At 40.8% G+C, this 22,113-nt stretch overlaps 1 protein-coding gene across 4 annotated transcripts in view; it reads right to left on the reverse strand.

Annotated features, from left to right (window-relative positions):
* Nucleotides 1-1,295: 1,295 nt before the first annotated feature.
* The window catches only part of LOC6041244 (mitogen-activated protein kinase kinase kinase 13), a 77,044-nt gene continuing 56,226 nt past the window's right edge, over nucleotides 1,296-22,113 (reverse strand). For all 4 annotated transcript variants that reach the window (XM_038258685.1, XM_038258684.1, XM_038258686.1 and 1 more), the window contains 3 exons: nucleotides 10,889-11,548; nucleotides 9,576-10,814; nucleotides 1,296-3,517 (listed from right to left, as the gene is read on the reverse strand). In XM_038258685.1, coding sequence (XP_038114613.1) covers nucleotides 3,052-3,517; nucleotides 9,576-10,814; nucleotides 10,889-11,548 — 2,365 coding nt within the window. In that variant the 3' untranslated portion in view covers nucleotides 1,296-3,051. The remainder of the gene's footprint in view (nucleotides 3,518-9,575; nucleotides 10,815-10,888; nucleotides 11,549-22,113) is intronic.

The raw sequence follows: 22,113 nt of genomic DNA on the forward strand, positions 1-22,113 counted from the left end.
ACCGGGCTCCAGGTGTGATGTCTCAAGCCACCTTAGTGAATTAATAAATTTTAAATTTTTGAGTATTTAGTTTTTGAATTCCGTTTTTTTTTTGAATATTTTGAATATAGAAATTTTAAACGTAATGTTTTTAATTTGAGAATTAAAAAAAAATGATTTCTTGTTTTTAAATTGAAATTACATAATGTCTGATTTTCTGAATTTTTAATTTTCTTTTTAAAATTTTATAGTTATTGATTTTTCAGCGATTATTCACGAAAACAGCAGGGAAAAGAAGGAAAGTTGTCCGAAATAATTAGACCCGACCCCCTAAAGTGTCCACGTGGTTTATGGATGGTCCCTAAAACTATACATTTTTGGGTACCAATATAGCAGTTTATTCAACAAGTTGCAAAAAGAGGATTTTTTCAGCACGAGTCGTACATTTATCCAACGAGGTTCACCGAGTTGGAAAAATACGAAGAGTGCTGAAAAAATCAAGTTTTGCAACGAGTTACATACAACATTTTTTGCAATTCCAAAAAACACACTGAGTGAAATTTTATGTCAAATTTTCATGTATTTTGTCAATAAATCGTTTAAATCAAAAAAATGTTGAAAAGTGTTACTTTTCGAAACAAGTGCTGAAGAGTTCAACTTTTCAGCACCCATTTGAGTGCTGAAAAGTAGAACTTTTCAGCATTTATTTTGAAAAGTGTTGCTCTTCGATTCTGTTATTTTTGGTACAGAAAAGTAGGCTATTTCGTCGTTCAAGAATGACAGGAAAAGTAAGTAGTTTCACGACGGAACTGCATTTTTTTTTAATTTTTTGGATTTTTAACTAGCCTGTAGACTATGGCAAAAAAATGGCCTTTTAGGTGGATCCATCTTTAAAAATATTTTTTTACCGATTTGTAACGAAATCTGTTTGATTGTCAAAAAATATTCTACTCTAAAAACAACAATTTTTATGCGAACTTTGTTTGACCTTGAACCTCCATGTATGTCAATCAAAAATCATCCTAAATATGGTTGTGTTAAAATTGGAACATCTTTTGACAATCAAAACGTATTTACAAACCCTAAAAAGGTTTGAGGTAAACGATTTGCCTACAAATCTGTCAAAACAAGTATTTTTAAAGATCGATTCACCTATAAGGCCAGGTCAGTTAAACATCCGTACTGATTTTCACCGATAGAATCAGATTATGATTCAGGCAGGCAAAACACAACTTGCTACGTATAATTTTTCTCCAGCCATGCCGTGCTATGTTGATTGAAATTCGGATAGTTTTAAATACCAAAAAAAAAATTGATAAATTTTAATTTCACGATGTTTATTCATTTTCCAGCCACTGTGCGTCGTTCGGCTCCTTCCCGAGAAAAAGGTTGCCAACCGCCGAATTCTTACAGTATACACGTAGGTATAGGATTTTTACCAACTGATTTACATTTCTCCTGATTCCTCCTCTTCTCAGCTAGCTTAGAATTGTTTCATGTCCTCATGGTTTAATGTTCACTCACGCAGCACAATTTTTGATTAAGTGTTTTTAAACGGCCAATTGTTTTAGAGCAGAGTTGTTTCAACAAACTATTGTTTTTATACCGGTAATGATTGTGTAGCATATCGAGGATTTAAATAGTCATTTGTTTTTGCCTTTACTTAGTGCTTTCTAAATAGTTTGAAATTTTTGTCAACGCCAAATAGTAGTTTCGTGGAATATATTCTGTAACTTCTTTTTTGTTTGTTTGTTAAGTACCGTTTTGGTGTTTGTCTCTCTCTCTTTCTACAACGTTAAGTTTAGATATCCTTGCGACAAGTTTCGTCTAAGAAGCGTTTGACGTGTGTGTGTGTGTGTTGTTTTGTGTGTAATTTCCCGCAATTTAAAAGATTGCAACCGAGCTAAGAAAAAAATACGCTTCCAAAAATAGTCTCGCTTCGCGTGTCCTTTTCGCGCTTCCTTTTTTTCGACATATAAAAGCTACTACAATCAGCCTAATCTGTTTTACACCACTTTGCGAAGCGCAATCGCCGACTACTTGGATTTTTTTGTGTGTGTTTGTTTGCGCTAACATTAATCGGGGGAATGAGTTTAATCGACACATCTAAGCAGGTACTGTTTTTTATCTTTCTTTTTTTTTTCTACGTCTCCTGCGTGGTTTAATTTTGTCTTTCGTAAGGCGATGGCATCTTGGATGAAAGTTTGTATTTTTTTTCTTTCCTGGAGCAAAACAGAGGTTTTAATCGTTGGTTGAACACTTAAATGAAGGATTGTGAGAAGGGGGAGGGGGGTGTGGGGAAGTGGGCAACTGAGCAAATAATTTAAATATAAAGTTATTGGACGAAGTTTGTTACACTCTAAATGTAGGTTTGTTAATTTATTTCACTATATTCCACATCGAGTTTCACTTGTACACATTCTACTCACACGAAAAATCACGATTTTGTTTGCAATTATCACTTTCATAAACTCAGAGTCGTAAAAACTAATATTTTAGACTTATCCTGGAAAGAGGGGTACAAAACGAAATTCTAACGAGGGTACCATCCCTTTCTAACTTTCTGCTCTTTTTGCCATACGGATTTAATTTCAATGCATTACGTTTAAAGATAATTCCTGCTCATTTTTAACCTTACACATAGCATATCATACTTATTTCTTTTTTTCTGTATGTATCGTATATTTTTTAATAATATACAAACTCTAAAGTTAATTTTATCTCATAATATCGCTTATCAGATATTAAAGTCTTTCTCACAATGCTGAAACGGAATGGACCGAGTGGAATTCGCTCCTTTGGAACGAAAACCGGGGAATGTACAACCTAAGTGCTAAATTGCAACAAACAAAAGAAAGAAAAAAAAGTAGACTAAACTGAAGAGAACAAAGAGAAGAAAAAAACGTGCACACATCCCTAAACATAGTATTGCTTCACGAGTACAGACAGAACAAAAAAATAATAATAATAAACTAATCTCAACGCAGTTTACGCAGAACTTAGCTCTAGGTAAAGATCTCTCCCATTTGCTCGAATCACACTCTCTCTTTCAGTTCTTCACTAATATCCTACCTAGTATTTGTTTCCATTCTCCTCATCCCTCACGCCCACGCGCTCGTTGTCCTCGTCCGAGCTGGAATCACTGGAATCGATCTCAACGTCGTCCTCATCATCATCATCATCATCATCGTCATCATCATCGTCGTCATCGTCCGTGTCCTTTGCCGAAGTCGTGCTCTTCTGCATAACCTGCTGCTTAATCCGGTGATGCCGCTTGATGACGGCCGGCAGTTCCGGGTTGCTCTCCAGGGTGGACCGCTGGCTCGACGGGTCGTGGCTGTACTCGGACGTGTTTTCCTCGTCGTCCGAGATGGTCACCTCCGAGGGGTGCTTCTGGTGGTAGACGGAGTTCGGCGAGGACGGAACGGCAACAGGGTTGGAGGCGGCGCCGGCTGGTGCAGCCGAGCTGGAACTGGACGCGGAAGAGAGGCGGGTGCTGCTGGTGCGGCGGCCACGTTTGATCGGGAGGCGGCCGATGCTGGGGAAGAGAGAGAGGGAAACGGAAAAAGATGATAAAAATGTCTATCTGACACAGTCACAGATACAGTCTGGTACAGCATGGTTGATAGGTTAGGCTTTGTGATTTCACGGAGCCCCTCATGGCCTCATGCCAAATCACCAAATTCCATGCAGGTAAAAAAAAACTTGAATTAAGCATCAGCATTATATATACAGTCCAGACTCGATTATCCGAAGCCTCTATTATCCGAAGCTCGATTATCCGAAGGTTTGTATGGGACTTCGGATAATTGATTCACGAACAAAAAAATGTTGTTTCTTTTTCTTGTTTTAAACATCAAATGCGAGTTCTGCAACCCCATTTTAGTCAAATTTGAATAGTTGATTGCCTATTAAATAATAAAATGCATTTTTTCAATATTTCAACACCGCCATATTGGCCGCCATCTTGGATTTAAAAGTTTTAAATCACTTTAAAGTAGTTTAGAGGTCATACTTAAGGTCGAAAATAAAAAATTAGGCAACGAAAAAAAAATTTGTTTTCGTGATTCAATTATCCAAAGGGTAATTTTTCCGAGGTCTTCGGATAATCGAGTCTGGACTGTAATATAATTTTGAATTAACAATATTGAAGTTTTTGATTTCTGAGACTAAATTTTTTACAATTTTTTAAAATAATTTTTTATATTCTCAACGATGGTGCTTAGATTTAAAATATTACGCTTCGGATGCAAAACGTTGAATGAATTTATATAAAAATAGAGTTTTTGGTGTAGAAAACTGCGATTTTTAAAAATACGATTTTGTATAAACAGTCGACTCTCTGGTTGTCAATATCTAAGGGACCGTAGAGGAAGAGAATCATCAGTTTACAGAACGATGCAAAATGAAGACTCGATTGAAAATATTTTTTTCTGGATACCCAGCTATGGGAGAGAATCATGGCAACGTCCATCAAACAAAAACAAACTAGTGTCAAACACCTTTCAAAGCTTCGTTTCGCCAAGAAAAATGTCTATGCAAGCCATGAGAAAGTGAAATTATTGACAACCGGAAGAGATTTTTAAAGCTAACAGAATCCAAGGGACCGTCGAGGAAGAGATCCTTCAAGCAAGGGAAAATATCGAGGAATGAAGATAATTGAAGTATGCAGATTGAAGGGACTAAAGAATTCATCGATAGATGGAGAATTATTGATATCGAGAAGATCGACAGCCAGAGAGTCGACTGTAAATGCAATATGAGTGTCAAACGAATAAAACTTTCAATATTGTTTTACAACATTTTGCTATTTTGTGAGGGTTAATATATTTAACACCAAAAACATCGAAAAATGTACTCCTTGAAACGAGTTCCTAGACCCACCTTCACGTATACATACCGACTCAGAATCAAAAACTGAACAAATGTCTGTGTGTGTGTTTTGATGTGGGTGTGTGCACCGAAAAAAACCTCAGTCAGTTATCTCAGCACTGGCCGAACCGATTTTAATCGTTTTAATCAGATTTGATTCGTCTTGGAGTACCATAAGTCCCTATTGAAAATTATGAAGTTTAGTCAAGTACTACAAAAGTTATGCTAAAAAACTATTTTGAGGAAAGTCCGAAAGATCGTAAAAAGGGTGGTTTCTGTTTAAAAAACCGTAATGTTATACATTTTTAGAAAGGTATTCAAAAGACCTTTCCAATGAGCTCAAAATATTGAAGATCTGATAAACCTATCAAAAGTTATTAACACTTAAGTGTTAGTGACACACTTTTTGGAGGCCGGATCTAAGATATTTTGATGAAAATGGTGTCCGGGTCCATCATGCGACCCGTTGTTAGTAGAGAGCCTATATGGAGAGGCGAAATATCACTCTCAGGGTTTCAATCCAACTGTCAAATCGGGGTTCCAATCGAGCAACAAGATCATGCAAGAACAAGGTTGGAATCAATTTAAAATAGTTTTGGCAAAAAAACGACACTTATAACAATTACAAGTATTGTAAAACTGTTGTTATTATTATTATTATTATTTGTTTATTTATTCATGTAATATAAGGCACGTGCCTTTTAATTCATTACATTGTGGCGGGAATTCACTTAGTGATGGAGTAATTCAATTTTGCTTTACTAAAATAAATTAATGCTAATTTTGTTGATAATAATCTGGTAGTTTTTGTTATGTTTGTGCTTGTTTGGTATAAAAAAAGTGCCAGCACGAAAGAAAAACTACAAGTTTTTCAACCTTAAATTTGAATGACTTTGGGTGTTTGAAATTTCTCCCAGAACATTTCATTTCCCTATGCAGGTCCCTAGTTGTTAGTTAGATAATTGAAAGACCTTGAGCCTAAAACATCGAAGATCTGATAACCCTATCAAATGTTATGAGCACATAAGTGTTGTTCATACACTTTCTGGAGATTTGATCACAGATATTTCGATAAAAGCAATATCCGGGTCGAGAATGCGACCCAAAATCGGACTTAATTGAACGCGGCTGGTTCCCTGGTATGAAAACAGTGTTTCTTATGTAAAAAAGTCCGGGGAATCAATTGGTGATGGTTTCATCCACCGCGGTGCACCGCACGAAACGGCAAAGGTCCATTTTTTGTTGAAAATCGGTCTGTATTTAGACCGGAAGCTTTATGCGGCCATCCAAAATGCATTTAACTTATGTGAAAATGTCCCAGGAATTCAGTAAAAATAGCCACTTGCACCGCAAAAATCATCTAGGGTCGATTTAACCCCAATTCCGCTATAAAAGCATTTTTGGCCGTTTTCAAATGTTAGGTCAGAGTTTGGAAATTTGAAAATCTTTTTATCGTAAATTTCAGACAATTTTACATAAGAATGACGATTTGCACTTGATAGTTTGACACATTTATGATGCTTTTATAGCGGATTTGGGGGTTTAATGAACCCTAGATGATTTTTGTGGCAAAAGTGGTTATTTTTACTGGATTCCTGAGACATTTTCACATAAGTCAAATGCATTTTGGATGGCCGCATAAAGCTTCCGGTCTTAAAACAGACCGATTTTCAAGGAAAAAGTGTAAAAAAATGGAATTGGGGCAAAATGGACCCTTTGCCGTTTTGTGCGGTGAAAGAAACCATCACCAATCGATTCCCCGGACTTTTTTACATTAGAAACACTATTTTTCATACCAGGGAACCAGCCGCGTTCAATTAAGTCAGATTTTGGGTTCCATTTCGCCCACTGTGCATCGTTTGATATATAAATAAAAGGCCTTTTAAATGATACTATAAGATTTACCAAAAACAAAACTATTTTATTGTGAGGAAGACATTAACTACCCTACGGTGGATTAAATAATGCGTTTGACACCCAGATTAAATATAATAACAGTTTCAATACAGTACTGATTTGCAGGAGGTCCCCGAAAATACTTCACTTATGATAACAACGACCAGCAAAATATCTGCACATGAGCAAATGTCCCCGAATCCAGAAAATGATTTCAATTTTTTTTTATTTGGCTCAAACTTTGTAGGGGCCTCCCCTATGACCAAAAAAAGCCATTTTATGTTAAGGAGGTATTAGACTAGGACATACAAACAAGCACTTTTTCGTGCTTGATAGTTTGCCAAACTCACAAAAAAAGTAAAGAAAAGTAGATAAACTGTCAAAACGTGCAAGAACTTGTTTGTCATAGTCAAATACCTCCTTTATTGGTTTACCTATATAAAATTCCATTCAATTTTGGCAGCTGTGCACCAAAAAATGGTACGTAATTATTAGAAAATTAAATGTAAAATGATTAGGACTGTTCAGAAAAAATAGTACTAGGAACAAAAACTTTGCGGTTTTTTTTTTATTTTTCCGAAATCCTGTTTTCCAAATCTTTTTTATATTTTTGAAAAATATTGGGATTTAAACTTTTACGGTAAAATTACATTTTCTATCGAAAAGAACTTTACACAAACGTTGAGTAATTTCTCAATTTTTGCGATATGTTCCAGACTCGATTATCTGTTTATGCTGAATTTCAAATTTAAGATAATGGTGATGACACATTAAGTTGATGACAGTGATTACACTTAAAGTAGAATTAAAAAAAAGAAAGTCAGTTTTAATTTTTTTTTAAATATTGCCTCTATCTATCTCTATTTTTTTTAGAAAATTTCCTGTAAATTTGTTTAAGAAACATTACAGATTGGATCTCAACAGCAAAATTGAAGGTTTTAAGTCTCACACAAATAGACCGCCATTTTTAAATGCCAATATTCCTCAATGAGATATTGTCATTTAAAAAATGGAGGGCTTTTTGGGTGAGACTTAAAAAAACTTACATACATGTAGAAAATCACAAAATTTCATATTACAGAAAATTCATTAAACTCAATAAAAAGATGATTTTCAATCACTCCTGAAAGTTTCATGAAGATATTTCATAATTAAACTGAGTAAAAGACAATTTAAGTTTGAAATTTTGTCATGCCAAGAACGAACTGTCAAACGTTGAGGGTGTTTTTCTCCAAATACATAAATCGAGATGGTATTTACCAAATTTGCCGAATATGAAAAACAAAAAAATATTATTATCTTTTTTTTTTTTAATAAAGTTTTTGAAAATCGGCCTTCGTCATGCACACGGAATCAGTTTAACGAGTCTTCACCCAAATTTTGAGCCAATTTGGTCGAAGCAGTGTTGAGAAATCGTGGCACCCGTTTTTCGAAATTTCTAACTTAAAATAGCTATACTGCCGTTCTACGCATAATTGTCCCATGTTCAAAAAAGTGCATCTGAGAAAAACGCGATTGAAATTTATCGATCGATTTCTGTGTTTCTACGCATAATTGTCCCGTAGGTCTCTATTCGCCCTATATGTCCCTAATCACCCCGGTTAACATTTTATCGCCCTTATTTGTAATCCTCTCGAAGGTAAACAGGTAAACAAAATGAAATACTTCGTAAAATTCATGATTTCGTGATAGAAAATACTTAGTGGGACAATTATGCGTAGAAGTTCAACGATGGGACAAACAGACTTGGTGTTGATTTTGGTGAGTTTCCTAACAAAGTACTAGATTTTATGTGTTTTTCTGAAAGTATACGTAAAACTAAGTTTAAAAATGATAAAAAGTCAAAATCGTCCAAAAATGACATGGGACAATTATGCGTAGAACGGCAGTATATCATTGCCAAATTTCTTCAAATTTATTTTGTTTATAGTTGAAAATGTAAATTTTAATACCAACCTCTTACATTTTTGCTGATTTACATGTATGTAACCCCTTAACTTATGGATCAATTTTCAGTTTGAAAACATTAACCAAATTTAAGCATTAAGCAATCTCCATTTTGTTAAAATACTTGGCGGCCAATTTATGAACATATTTTATAATTTTCAAGATTTTTTTATATGTTTCAGAGGACTAGGTAAACCTTTTTCTTTAAAATGGTACAAAAAGTAAGAGATACACTTTTTTTTAAATAGCGTTTTTTTTTCAAAAAAAAAAAAAAGATGAGATATTTCTAAAATCTTTAGGATACAAAATAAAATTTGCAATGGAAAATGTTTCTACACATTTTTGGTAAAGTTTTTTGGTATAAAGGCAATTTAAGGTGCAATTTCAGTTATCTCGGAACAATCTCAGATTTATCTAGAAAAATAATTGGTTCGATTTGTAATGCAAAAAAAATCTTTTATGACATTGTACGCACTTTTATATAAAAATAAAGGTTGATGGTTTTAAAGTCTGAGAGAATTTCTATAAATACATTAGCTCTAATTACATTTCGGCGATAATTTTACTGTTCAACAACATCGTACGACAGGTGGCCTGATCGCACACAAAACAACAATAAATTTGCTTCTTCACTTATCACATCGCGTCTCAGGTATCATAACGGTGAAAAATTCCTCGCTAGCTTAGTCATCCGCACAGTTTTATTTCGCATCGTTTGCTATTCCCCCCCACCCCCCTCGCTTTATCAAAGTGGCGCGCAAAAATCTCCAAAGACCATGAGGTGGTCACTTTCTTATCAAAAGACCAATCGACCAAAAAGCAATCTCTTGTCGCGCACCACCCACGCGCGCAACCGTATGATTCACCCCACCCCAACTTACCATTTTCTCCTCAGCACGTAATTGTACAGCTCGATCGGTTCTTCGCCCTCCTCGTCGGTCCAGCTGTCGTTGCACCCTTCCTGATCCTGCAGGGCCGCCCTCGTCAGATGAAACGGACTGCCGCTCTCGACGACCTCCCCCCGGTACACGTACGCCCCCACGGCGCTTCCACCCGCGTTCAGGTACCCACCGGCAGCCGGATGCTTCATCAGAATGGTGCTACCCCCGTCGAGCATCCGTTTCCCTGCCGTCTTGCCCAGACTGCCTTTTTTGCCCCCGGCCGTGTACACCGTCACGTTGTTGTCGATCAGGATGCTGTTGTCGTTGAGAATGCTTTGCTGCTGGAGCTTCTCCGAGATGAAGCTCACCTTCCGGTCCAGGGTGTCGATTTTGTCGTCGTCGCTGCAGTCCCGGTCCAGCCGTTCGTTGCTATTCATTGCGTCCATCAGCATGTCCGGGCTCGAACAGCAGCCCTCGCGATCTTTTCCCACTTCTTCGTCTTCGTCTTCGTCTTCCTCCTCCACCGGATGCTGCTGGTGGCCACTGGTCAGCATTTCGCTGCTCCGGCTGTTGGTCATCCCGGTCGAGATGGAGTTTCCGTTCTCCTCATCTTCAGGCACTTCTCCGTCGTCTTCGGACTGGGGCTTTCCGCAGCGGTAACCCTGCACCAGTTCCGGCATCTGGTCTCGCCCTTCGTCAACCTCCTCCTCCTCCTCCTCCTCGTCGTCTTGCTCCTCCCGCAAACTCGTCGACATGCGCTTGGCGGACAAGTTCGGGCTAGGGCTGGCGTCCGTTTCGCTTACGTCCATGGCGTCCGTTTGCGTCTCCGTGTCGACCAGTTTGACGTGGCGCGTTTCCGGCTCACTCTGCACCATCCGCCGGTCCCGGCTCGGGCTGGACTTGGGCGAGTTGAACGTTCCCGAGCCGACGCGTCGATGGCGGGTAAACTTTTTGGTTCGACCCGTGGACGGTGTCGCGGTCGCCAGCACTACCGATTCCGGGTTGTTGGTCGTGCCGTCCAGTTGCGCGTACAGGGCCTTCTTCTGCGGGCTGGTTGGACTAGGTGTGATCGATTCATCGGCCGGAACCGTTGCCGGGTTGATCACCACCGGTTGGTGAGCTCCGTTGAGCGTCGCTGGCAAGTAGAGCTGGGCGCGTTTCCGGTTGGCCTTGTCTGCGCTGCGCTTGAGCATGTTGCCGCACTTGCGGGGTTTGTAGCCTGGAAGTTGCTTTTCACGTCTGAAAATAAATACGAGAAACCCAACATTAAAATTATTCCCGCTAATATCTCCCAACCATTCCCAAACACTCACTCGATAAGCTCCCGCTCCTTCTTGTTGATCTGCATGATGACCTGGCTCAGGTGCAGGTAGATCGTGTTGGTTTTCTCCAGCTTCCGCTCGTAGATCATCCGGATGTCCTGCGCGTACTTCCACTCGTCTTCGCGCTTCCGAATCAGCTCCTGTTCGTACTTTTGGATGTTCATCCCGTTGCTCGTCAGCTTTTGCATGTGGCCCCGGATCTCCTCCCGCCACGACTTTTGCGTCTCGTAATAGCCCTGCTCTTCCGCCCACGCCTGCAGCAGCTCCTGGCCTGCGATCTCCAGGTGCGTCAGGATGATCTTAAACGACGGCCTGTTGCGCGGTTTTGGACTCCAGCACTGCTTAATCAGCAGCTTGAAACCCTCCGGACAGCTCGCCGGGATCGGCAGGTAAAGCGAGTTATTACCGACGCCGTACATGATCTGACTCGAGTCCACATTTTTGTATGGCACTTCACCGGTCAACAGTTCCCACAGGACCACCCCGAAGGACCAGATGTCGACCTTCTCGTTGCATGGCTCGTTCCGGATCACCTCCGGGGCCATCCAGGCCACCGTTCCGGCGAAGCTCATCTTTGTACTGATCTCGTTCCACTCGCGCGACGTCCCAAAGTCGCTGATCTTGATCACCTCCTTGTCGTCGATTAGGATGCTGGAATGGGACGAAGATCGAAACAACGGTTAGTATCGGAGCATTTAAATCTTCTGAGTAGCTGAAATTAAAATACACTCAACACCCACTGCCCACTATTGAAAAAACGGCTAATATCCACTTTTGGCAAAAACGAGATATTAGCACCAGGCGGTAGAGGATGTTCCAACGCATCTTCTGGAACTTGAATTTTACTTAAATAGTGTTTAGACATGTCTGCCGATTCGGCAACCAAATGGCTAATATGCCACTCTTATGGGAATTTGCCTTGACGGAGATTTTGGGACAAACACTAAAACGCGTTTTTCTCGGAATACTTGATTTGGCATAAGAGTCGAATTTTCAATTCTGGGCAGCCCAGTGGTTGGTCACTTTTTCGCTTGACACTTTTTAGTTTGTACCCCGTTGGTTTGACAAAGTCAAACAAACTGTCATTGTTTACACGGCGCTCACAGACACTATCAAAGCAAACGTTGGGTAGTATGTGTGAGATTCGTGTAAAGAGGGTGTCAAACTGAAAAGTTTGTTTGACAACCATGTCAAACCATCGGAGTTTTAGTGCAATAATATCGTCTGAAAATTAAGGAAATAGAAATTTCTAATAAAATGAAAGGATTTCTATTGATTTGTTTTCAAATTACAGTGTATTATAATTATAATTTCAAATATATAGCAAAACATAACTCCCAAATTGCACAGCCTAGATTATCATTCATATAAAGATTTGGTTTATTTAGATACTAACAACGAATTGCGTCATTTTAATGTGGCAAGCATAACCTCCCCCTCCCCTCCCTCTCCTTGCAAAAGGGAAACCTATTTCCATCCGAGGTGGATACATATAACTCACGTAATGGCCCAAGTTTTCCACAGCAAACGGGCGATTTGCCATCAACAATGACGTCATTGTTATCTGCTAGCTATGACGCGGAATTCGGCTGATGTGTGCGCATGCCAGCAAAGGCTGGGAAGTGTCGACGACGACGACGACGAAGCCGGTATTTTTTGTTTGGCGAGAGCCACCAGAGCGAATAATTGAACACTTTTTATCAGTGAAATTTTAGAAAATCTTTAAAACAAAACAACATGATGATTGTTAACAAATCCTTATTATTAATTAAAACTTTAAACACCCCATTTTCAAATCATAGTCAAGACATTCTATATACTGAAAAGCTGTGCGAAGGTGAACGCATGATATTCAGTTTATGTGTGTAGACTTTCGGCTAGAATCGGCTTTTTTATATACAAGGATCAATGAGTGGGGTTTTCCCAAGCTGACAACGTATTTTTTTGCCGCGATTGATCTTCTTTTTCAAGGAAGTGAATGTGATTTTTGATGGCGACGTAAGTCGACTGGTTAAATTTGAGCAAACCAAGCCGAAAGGAATGGTAAATCTGATTATAATAAACATTATAAAGAACAACGTATTACAGCCAAGAATCGATTATCCGAAGATTTCTTAGGAACTTCGAATAAACAAATCAAGGACAAAAGAATCATCAACAATTTATAATTTATTAAAAAAAATAATACTGGAAAATCTTTTTCGCGAAACTTTGCTATTTTGTAGTTATGAATTCTCCCAATTCCAAAGGTGCCATTGCAAATTTTATTGTAAGTTTGGGTAAATCCTCTTAAAAAATTCCCAAAAAAAAAACAAAGGGAACAAAAAAAATGCTTTAAATTAAAAATTTTATTGAATAAACTTTTGGACTATTACTATTTTAATTAGGAACATTTAATAACTTTTTTTGTATTTTAACCAAATAGGGTACTTTTGAGAGTCAGATTTGCGATTTCTTTCTGTAGAGTCGTAAGATTTTTCGCGTTCGTCGTCGGTGTGCAACAACAACAAAGCCTTATCATACCATTTCAGCTCGATACACATCGAGACTCGTCGTTCGCACCGTTAATCAGAACCTAACTAAACATCAATCATTTAAAACTCGTAAAATCATCTCAAGTTAAAAGTTACTGTTTAATCCTTCATTCTTTAATTACAAATGATTTTGGTTCTATCGTTCCACAGCCGGCTGTCTAAGACTAAACCATTTCATTTAAAATTTAATAACCGATAAACGGTGTAATGAGCGCTAACAACCCTGGAGTGGATATGGGAGAAGGTGAGGAAGAGGATGGGAAGATTGAATTAGTTGGTAAGTGAAGCCAATCGCTATCAGAAGCTCGAAGAATTAAATCGGCTAATAAATTTGTTTGAAATCGCGCAATAAAGAGTTTTTCCTAAAATGTGTGATTCGCTAATGATTTGCTCCGAATACTCGCTAAAACAGTGCTAAAACAAGTAATTTACATTACAACGTGGGGGCTCAACCGGGATCTTGGCCGATCCCAAACGCTAATTTGTTGCTTTTAATTGGAAAACTATTGAACTTAAACAGTTCAAATACAAAATATATAAATAAAAAAAAAATAATAGTGCAAAAATCGCGAAATATCTGCATTGGTGCAATTCAGACATTGTCCGTAGAAAACAAAGGCGGGTCGCCATTGCAGTCGAGGAAAGCACATGGTTGGCGAGGCAGCTGAAATATAGATACAAGGCTTTGCGAAAGCCTAAAATAGGTGAGTAGCACTCCAACGCGATAAAATCCCAAGTTTCGGTGCTGCTCTCTGTTCAATTTACAGCTACCTCGAGTCGGATCGACATTAATTGCCCTGCGAGTCAGCCGCACGAATTTAGAATTGACATTGGAAACGAACCTAACACCGGCCGGCACGATTGAAGTTGTTTAAAGGCTTGCGAAAGCCTCAAGGAGCCGTAACCACGAGTTGGCCGAGCTGTCCGAGTGGGATCTCGAGAACGTAGACCTGTACTACCGCCGCATACTGAACTCAACAATGATGGAACAGCACCGGTTCACGTTCTGCACTTCAAACGGTCAACAGTATGGCCAAAATTCGGGCCAGCAGTACGGGCAACCGCCACGGCCAAACCTTGCACCACCGTACGGTACACCATTCAATGGTCAGCCACCGTTTGGTCAACCGTACTCGACGAATCCAGCGCTTTCGGTGGGTCGGTTGGTACCACGGGTTCCAATTCCTAATCCCTGGAACTTCCCTGCACCTGCCGCTTACCCCGTGCCAGCGGGCTTTGGGTATATCAGCCCGTATGTTCCCAACATACCGCCGAGAATGCCGGGTCACGTTAGATTCGACACTACGACCGCCAACAACTCACAGAATACGGCGGCTACCGGAGCATCGACTACTAATCCCGGCGGAGGTCAAGGAACTACTGCTGGAAATAATACACCTTGGCCGATGGACCCCTTGCTGGGAAATGGTGATCACACCAACCAGAATGGTGGAGAGAACGGGAACGAAGAAGAGACTGGGAACGGTAACAGAGAGGAGAGCGAAACAAACAACTCGGCAGTGCGCTCGCAGCTTAACCGAATGACCACCACGATCGGAACGCTCGTTAACCATGTACTAGCAATGGAACGTACACAAGCAGCACAACAGTCTCAGCTACTGTCCATGATGCAGGGAGCAGTCCCGTACCCGCCCGGAACCTACCAAGGACCCATCCTCCCAGATGGTTTCAATCAAGGGTCGACCCGAATCTCTTCCAGTACCCTAATCAGTGGCAGGCAAATTCTACACCTTTAGGAGGAGAGTCGGCACCGAACAACCCTAACATACCAGAGGGTTACGACGGAAATTACGAAGTGACCAGAGGCTTCAAGACATGTGAACCGCCAAAACCGTATTTTACTGGTGATCTAGAAGTTAGTCACCCTATGGAGTTCCTTCTAGACATCGACCGGTACACTTTTGCTTGTCGATTAGACCCAGCGTGTCGGCTTCAACTTGTTACTTCCTGCCTAGAAGGGGAGGCCAAAACGTGGGCAAGAGGATTCGGCTACCTCCTAACAGACTACAACCAGTTCTGTGTACATTTCCTGCAACAGTACTGGGGACAGCGCGCGCAGCGTCTGGTTCGGGATGAAATGATGTACGGAACGTACTCGAGCAAGTCCACTTCGAGAATGGCCGAGTACTTCCTGGGTTTAGTAGCGAAGGCCCGGTACCTGGTAGGCGCACCTTCGGAAGTAGAGCTTGTCTTGAACTTAAGCCACCATTTTCCCCGAAATGTCTGCTCTCGACTCAGCTCCTGCCCGGACATCAAGTCGGCTTACTCGATGTTGCAGATCGAAGATCACCACAACAACAACACGCAAAGGACTAACTGGAAACGGACACCAGAAGGTGCCAACAACGCGGCGGTGGCTAGTGGTAGCGGAACAGGTGGCAACAGTCGCAATTGGAGAGACGCTGGTAGCAACAATCGGGCTGTACGAGCTACCACCGCTGAAGCGGACGACGACGCAGAACCGGAGACTCATCCCATCGCTAATATTTTTGTTGGACCTGAAGAGCTGCTGGCGGAGGACAACGTCGACAACTCATGCGTGAAAGTGGAAAAATCGCCAGTCATCGAGGTGTTGATTGGCGAGCGACCGATGCTGGTTTTGCTGGATAGCGGCAGTGAACTCAGCTGCATCGATGGTAACCTCTACCGAGAAGTTAAGGCGATTGGAGTTGAGATGTGTGAGCTGCCAGTGCAAAAGACGACCATACAAGGGGCTTTTGGAGGGAAGAAAAAGACCATCTCCAATCAGATTTTCCTACCTCTTTACATCAGCGGGGAAGCCGTCGATGTACCACTAATCGTCGTTGAAGATTTGTGCAGTCCCATGATATTTGGCATGGACACCCTTCACCACCTCCAAGCTTCCCTCTTGTTCAACACAAAAGAGGTATGTTTGGTGTTGAACAACAAAGAAGTAAAGCTCCCCTTCAATGTCCAAGACGGTCAACATGAACATTTTTCCCTGAACCGAATCGAAGCTGACGTCAACAGGGCCGCAACGGTCGAGACATCGGGAGGGACTTCCCCACTCTTCGGCAGTTCGATTTTGACTGATGCCGAACAAACACAACTGGAAGACCTGCTGCGAGAGTTCGAAGACATATTCTCTGACAAGCCGGGGCTAGCTCACCAATACGAACACGAAATCCGAGTGACCGACGATTCTGGCTTTAACCAGAAACAGTACCCTATACCCTACAAATACATGGACAAGGTACGATGCCAAATCCAGAAGATGGAAGAGTGGGGCATAATCTCCCGGGCGCCAACGTCATACATCAACCCACTCGTAGTCACGCTAAAGAAATCCGGAGAAGCACGGGTATGTTTAGATGCCCGGAGATTGAACAAGGTGCTAGAGCGGGACAACGAGAAGCCTCCGGAGGTTCAACGGCTGCTGCAAAAAACTCGAGGGAACACGATACTTCTCGCTGATTGACTTGACCAGCTCCTACTGGCAAATCCCCGTTAAAAAAAGAACATCGCAAGTTCACCGGGTTCCTATTTGACCAGAGAAGCTACGTGTTTAATGTTCTACCGTTCGGCTTGAACACAGCCGTGGCTAGCTTCTCACGAGCCATGGACTTCCATTTGGGGCCGGAAGTCCTCCAGTTCACGGAAAAGTATTTGGACGACCTGCTGGTTCACTCAACAACATTTGACGAACACCTGGGTCACTTAAGAGTTCTTTTCACGAAACTGCGCGAAGCGGGACTCACAGTCAGCCCTTCGAAAAGTGAGTTCGCCAAACATAGCGTCAAATTCTTGGGTCATGTGGTAGGTCCTGCTGGCGTTTCGGTAGACCCAGAAAAGCTCAAGGCCATCGAAGACTTTCCCTGTCCCACCAACGAGAAAGCACTGAAAAGCTTTTGGGCTTGGTGAGTTACGTGTCCAGGTTCACTCCCAACTATGCTGCCACCGCAAAACCACTTTACGCTTTGCTGAAATCTACGGTCGGTTGGAAGTGGGAGAGGAATGAACAGGATGCGTTCGAAGCTACCAAGCAGCTGTTTCTCACTTTCACTACCCTGCGGTACCCGATAACTGGGAAACAGTTTTGTGTGCAAACCGACAGCTCGTACAGTGGTCTGGGTGCGATCCTCTTCCAAGTGGACGAGAGAGGCAACCGAATGGTGATCTCGTACGCGAGCCGGTTACTGCAAACGGCTGAGAGTAACTACTCTGCGACTGAGCTAGAAGCACTTGCGGTGGTATGGGCACTAAACAAGTGGAGACAATACCTTCTCGGAGGCAGCTTTGTAGTCTTCACCGACCACAAGGCCCTCATTTTTCTAAAAAGGTGCCAGTTGCTGAACGGCCGGCTGACGCGGTGGATATTGTTCCTGCAGCAATTCGATTTCGATATTGTGCATTGTCGCGGTGCGGAAAACGAAGCCGCGGACGCCCTTTCACGTTACCCAGTGGGAGCTATCGGGCTACGAAGCGCTGGTGACGGCAGAAAGCTATTGATCGCGCGGATGGCTGCTGAAGTGAAGGAGTTTAGGAAGCTGATGTCAAAGCTCCCAGCTCAACTTGCCAGTGACAGTGATTGGAGGGCGATGTGGGAATCTGCTGGTGACGTTGAGCTGCGACGGGGCAAAAGGCGGTACATGAAGGCCAAGGGAGTACTGTTCGTGAAGGAAGAACGTGATGAACAATGGCGGATCATCATCCCCCGAAGCTTGATCGAAACCACCCTGAAGTACTTCCATGATGACTCGGGTCATTTTGGTTTGCAAAAAACGTACCAGGCCCTGCGTAGTTCGGTGTTCTGGAAGGGGATGAGGAAGTCGGCGAAAGAGCACGTTCGCGCATGCCTCACTTGTCAGTACTCCAAACCTTGCTTGAGGCCGCTGTGTGGTTCCACTAGAAGCATCCTGACAAAAGGACCGAATGAGCTGATCTCCGTCGACTTGTTCGGACCTCTGCCAGCTGGACCTGCTGGAGTCCGTTACGTGTTCGTGATGATCGATGTCTTCTCCAAATACGTAACGTTTGACAGTGTGAAGAAGCCAACGGCTACCGTACTGTGGCGCAAGTTGGAACGGCGCATCCAACACCTCGGAAAACCGTCAGCAGTACTGTGCGATCAAGGAACTCAATTCACGGCGAAGTTTTGGAGAAAAACGCTCAAGGACAACGATATCAAGTTAATCTTTACCTCGGTGCGACATCCACAAGCCAACCCAGTGGAACGAAGCATGCGAGAGCTGTCCAGATTGTGCCGAGCATATTGCCAGCTAAATCACCGATCCTGGGCTCAGCAGCTGAATCGTTTTGCCGACTGGATCAACTGTGCGTACCACGAGTCGACGGAGCGAACGCCACACGAGCTACAATTTGGAGAACGGCCCAGGGACGCGCTGCAGGAGTTGTTCGAGTACCCTGGCACTGGTAGCAGCCCCGTGGATATCGACAAAGTGTACGTGATGCTGCGAAACAAGGCAAAGAAGCGGAACCGGAACGCAAAACCACAAACGACGTTCTTCAAAGTAGGAGACGAGGTGCTGCTGAGGTCGAATCCGGTCTCGTCAGAAGCGGATGCCATTGTGAAGAAGTTCATCAACGTTTACGAGGGACCGTACGTCATTAAGGAGGTAGTACAGACGGACGTGTTCATCCTGGCATACCCAAACCACAACAAGCAACGAGGTATGTTCCATATTAACCTGTTGAAGCCATTCGTTACTCCCAACATCACCGGAGGGTAGCCGCAAACTTTTTTACGTAGAGCGTTTGCTGAGGGGGGGAGTTGTAATGAGCGCTAACAACCCTGGAGTGGATATGGGAGAAGGTGAGGAAGAGGATGGGAAGATTGAATTAGTTGGTAAGTGAAGCCAATCGCTATCAGAAGCTCGAAGAATTAAATCGGCTAATAAATTTGTTTGAAATCGCGCAATAAAGAGTTTTTCCTAAAATGTGTGATTCGCTAATGATTTGCTCCGAATACTCGCTAAAACAGTGCTAAAACAAGTAATTTACATTACAACGGGAAATTTCTCACCCGCAGCATCCGATTGCTTGCCTTGAGAATAATATATAATTCCTTTCAACAAACACTATGATTTTGGGTCGCATCATCATCTTCTATGATGAATCCTGACCAAGCACCCTATCCTACTAACAAGTTTTCAGGTTCCTGGCGCTCGTGGGGTGTAAGCACAGAGTAAATCAGCTGCCCTCGTAGCAACCTGCGCTAACTAACATTCCCGTCCCTTAAAATCGAGATCTACAAACTGACATGGCGGGCGCCGTTGGTGGCCAATGACTGTTACCTATTCGCAACTGATTTAGCTTTAGCATTCATGGTGTTTTATCTTTTCAGCGCATTCATGCATGCTGTTGATCAGGGAAACACCATTAGATCGTCGCAGCCTATGATCAGTAGTGCTGAAAGGATATTACAGTTCTGTTCAGCAACGGAGGGGCAACCATGGGTGATCTCTCATGCTCATGCTTAACCAAATAGGGTACTGTTGAACGTTTTTCCAAATTGTGAATTGCGGGCTTAAAAAGACATAAATCTCTAAGGAAAAATAAATTCCATAAATTCATTCATATTTTGCAAAATTTTGGTAGTAGCATAAGTGTAATAATGTATAATGGTTTTTGTAATAGTTTAGCTCTACTAAATTAAGTTTTTCGCTGATTTGAAGCGGGTCGCTGAAAGCTGAGCTGAAAGGAAACAAACATAAAATGGCGTTTGACGTTTCTTCACGTGGCGCTTGTTTGCAAAATTGTTAAAAGAAAAATCAAATAATATGGATTTGCACATTTGAATACGTCTGAAGATTACAAATGATCAAATAATGTTGTGAGCAATAAAACAATCTTCAAAATTTAGAGTGTCTCAGAAGGCCGAAAATCAAAAAGCTAAATCTTAAAAAGACCGGCAATGAAATAAACCAGAAGGAAAAAATTTAAGAAAAATCTTTTAGTTTTTAAGCAAAAAAAAAATCTAAAATCCCCAAAAATTGAAAAAATATTTTAAACTATGCCCCCCCCCCCCCCTTCAACATTTCCTTTTGTGGAAAATTAGACTTTTTTATATGGAGCGTGGTCATTCGCCATAACCCCCCCGTCCCCCCAGGTATCCACGTGGTTTATGGATGGTCCCGATCAGAGCCTTGGATAAATACCAATTCCAAAATTAGTAATTTAAAAAAAAACTCTAATATTCAAAGATGGAAATAATCAAAAAAATTCATATTCTACCATATTTGTTTTAATTCATTTATCAATTCATTTTTCTAAGTTTTTCAATTTTTGAAAAATAAAAATTGAAAAAAATCTAAATTATTAAAAATCTAAAATTAAAGCGGTCTGTATTTGATTTGAGCTGTTTTTTTTTATATTTTCAAGTATTTGAAATTTTGTTTTATAATCAAGTTTTTTAAATTTTGAAATCTTTGAATCGCTAAATTTTAATTTTAATTGTTTTATTTAGGTTTAAATAAAGTTTTTTTTTTTAACAAGAACAAGCTAAAATTTGAATTATCCAAAGAATTTGATAAAAAAATCAAACGTTGGCTCGAGAGTCCATTTTATGTTTTCATACGACCTTTTCAATTGTTAGGATAGAATTTTGAAACTTCTAGTTATTTGTCCTTGAAAGCCTATCTGATGACCTTTCATTTGCGTCCAAGACAGCTAAGCGCGGAGTTATGTTTTTTTATTGGAAAATGTGTTTTTTTTTGGCGAAAACCATAACACGGCGTAGGTCAACCTAATGCCCACACAAAAATTCAGGTCTAATTATTTCGGTCAAGGAACCCCCATAATAAAATTGAGCCCAGTAATTGATTTTTTTTAATTTCAAAATCTTTATTTCTGCTTTTTTTGGGGTAATATGGACAGTGGGGGTAATTTGGACACCCCTTTAAAAATCACGTTTTCTTCGGATATAAAGTGAAAACGGCAATTTAAGTGATAAGGCTAGTACTAGTAATGGCCTAGGAGTATGGACAAACCAAAAAAGTTGGAATAGGTTAAGTAGTTTTGATATAATATGTAAAAGTTTCCAAAGGCCGGTTGGCACTGCCTTAAATTCTAAAATTTGAAGGTTAGGAAATAAGGTTTTGCAGGAGTTCTATGGCAAAAAAGTGGACATTTTTTGGTTAAGGGGGATGCTTGGACGATGCCTGAGATATGTACGTATAAAAATTGTGCATTTTATCCATTTTTATCATCAAAAATCGCAATTTATGATAGAATATGCTATGGGGGTAATTTGGACATGGCTTGTGGGGTAATTTGGACATACCTGAAAGTCTATCTGTCAGGCAACAAAAAAGTAACTTTCATGGTTGGGTGAGTTTTTAAAGGGATTTAGATACATTTAGAGTGATTTAATATGTCAAAACAATCAAAAATGAATGTGAACTTTCACAAAACCCCTATTTTTTTAATTTAGATAAATTTATTCCAATTTTCGAATTGATGAAAATCTGATTACTGTACATTTGGCGTTCAACAAGACTCTAATGTTGATTGCTTTTAATTAATTTCTTTGACATTTCTAATTTCTATGCTGGTTTACAATAATATTTAAATTTGAAGGGCTACAGAATGTAAAATTAAAAAAAAATATGATATTTTCAGGCTAATAAATTCTATATAAAGATTGATTTATATAAACATAAACGATACCTTAATCACTAA

The sequence above is a fragment of the Culex quinquefasciatus genome, chromosome 3 (assembly GCF_015732765.1).
Source record: "Culex quinquefasciatus strain JHB chromosome 3, VPISU_Cqui_1.0_pri_paternal, whole genome shotgun sequence".
In the NCBI taxonomy this organism is placed as follows: domain Eukaryota; kingdom Metazoa; phylum Arthropoda; class Insecta; order Diptera; family Culicidae; genus Culex; species Culex quinquefasciatus.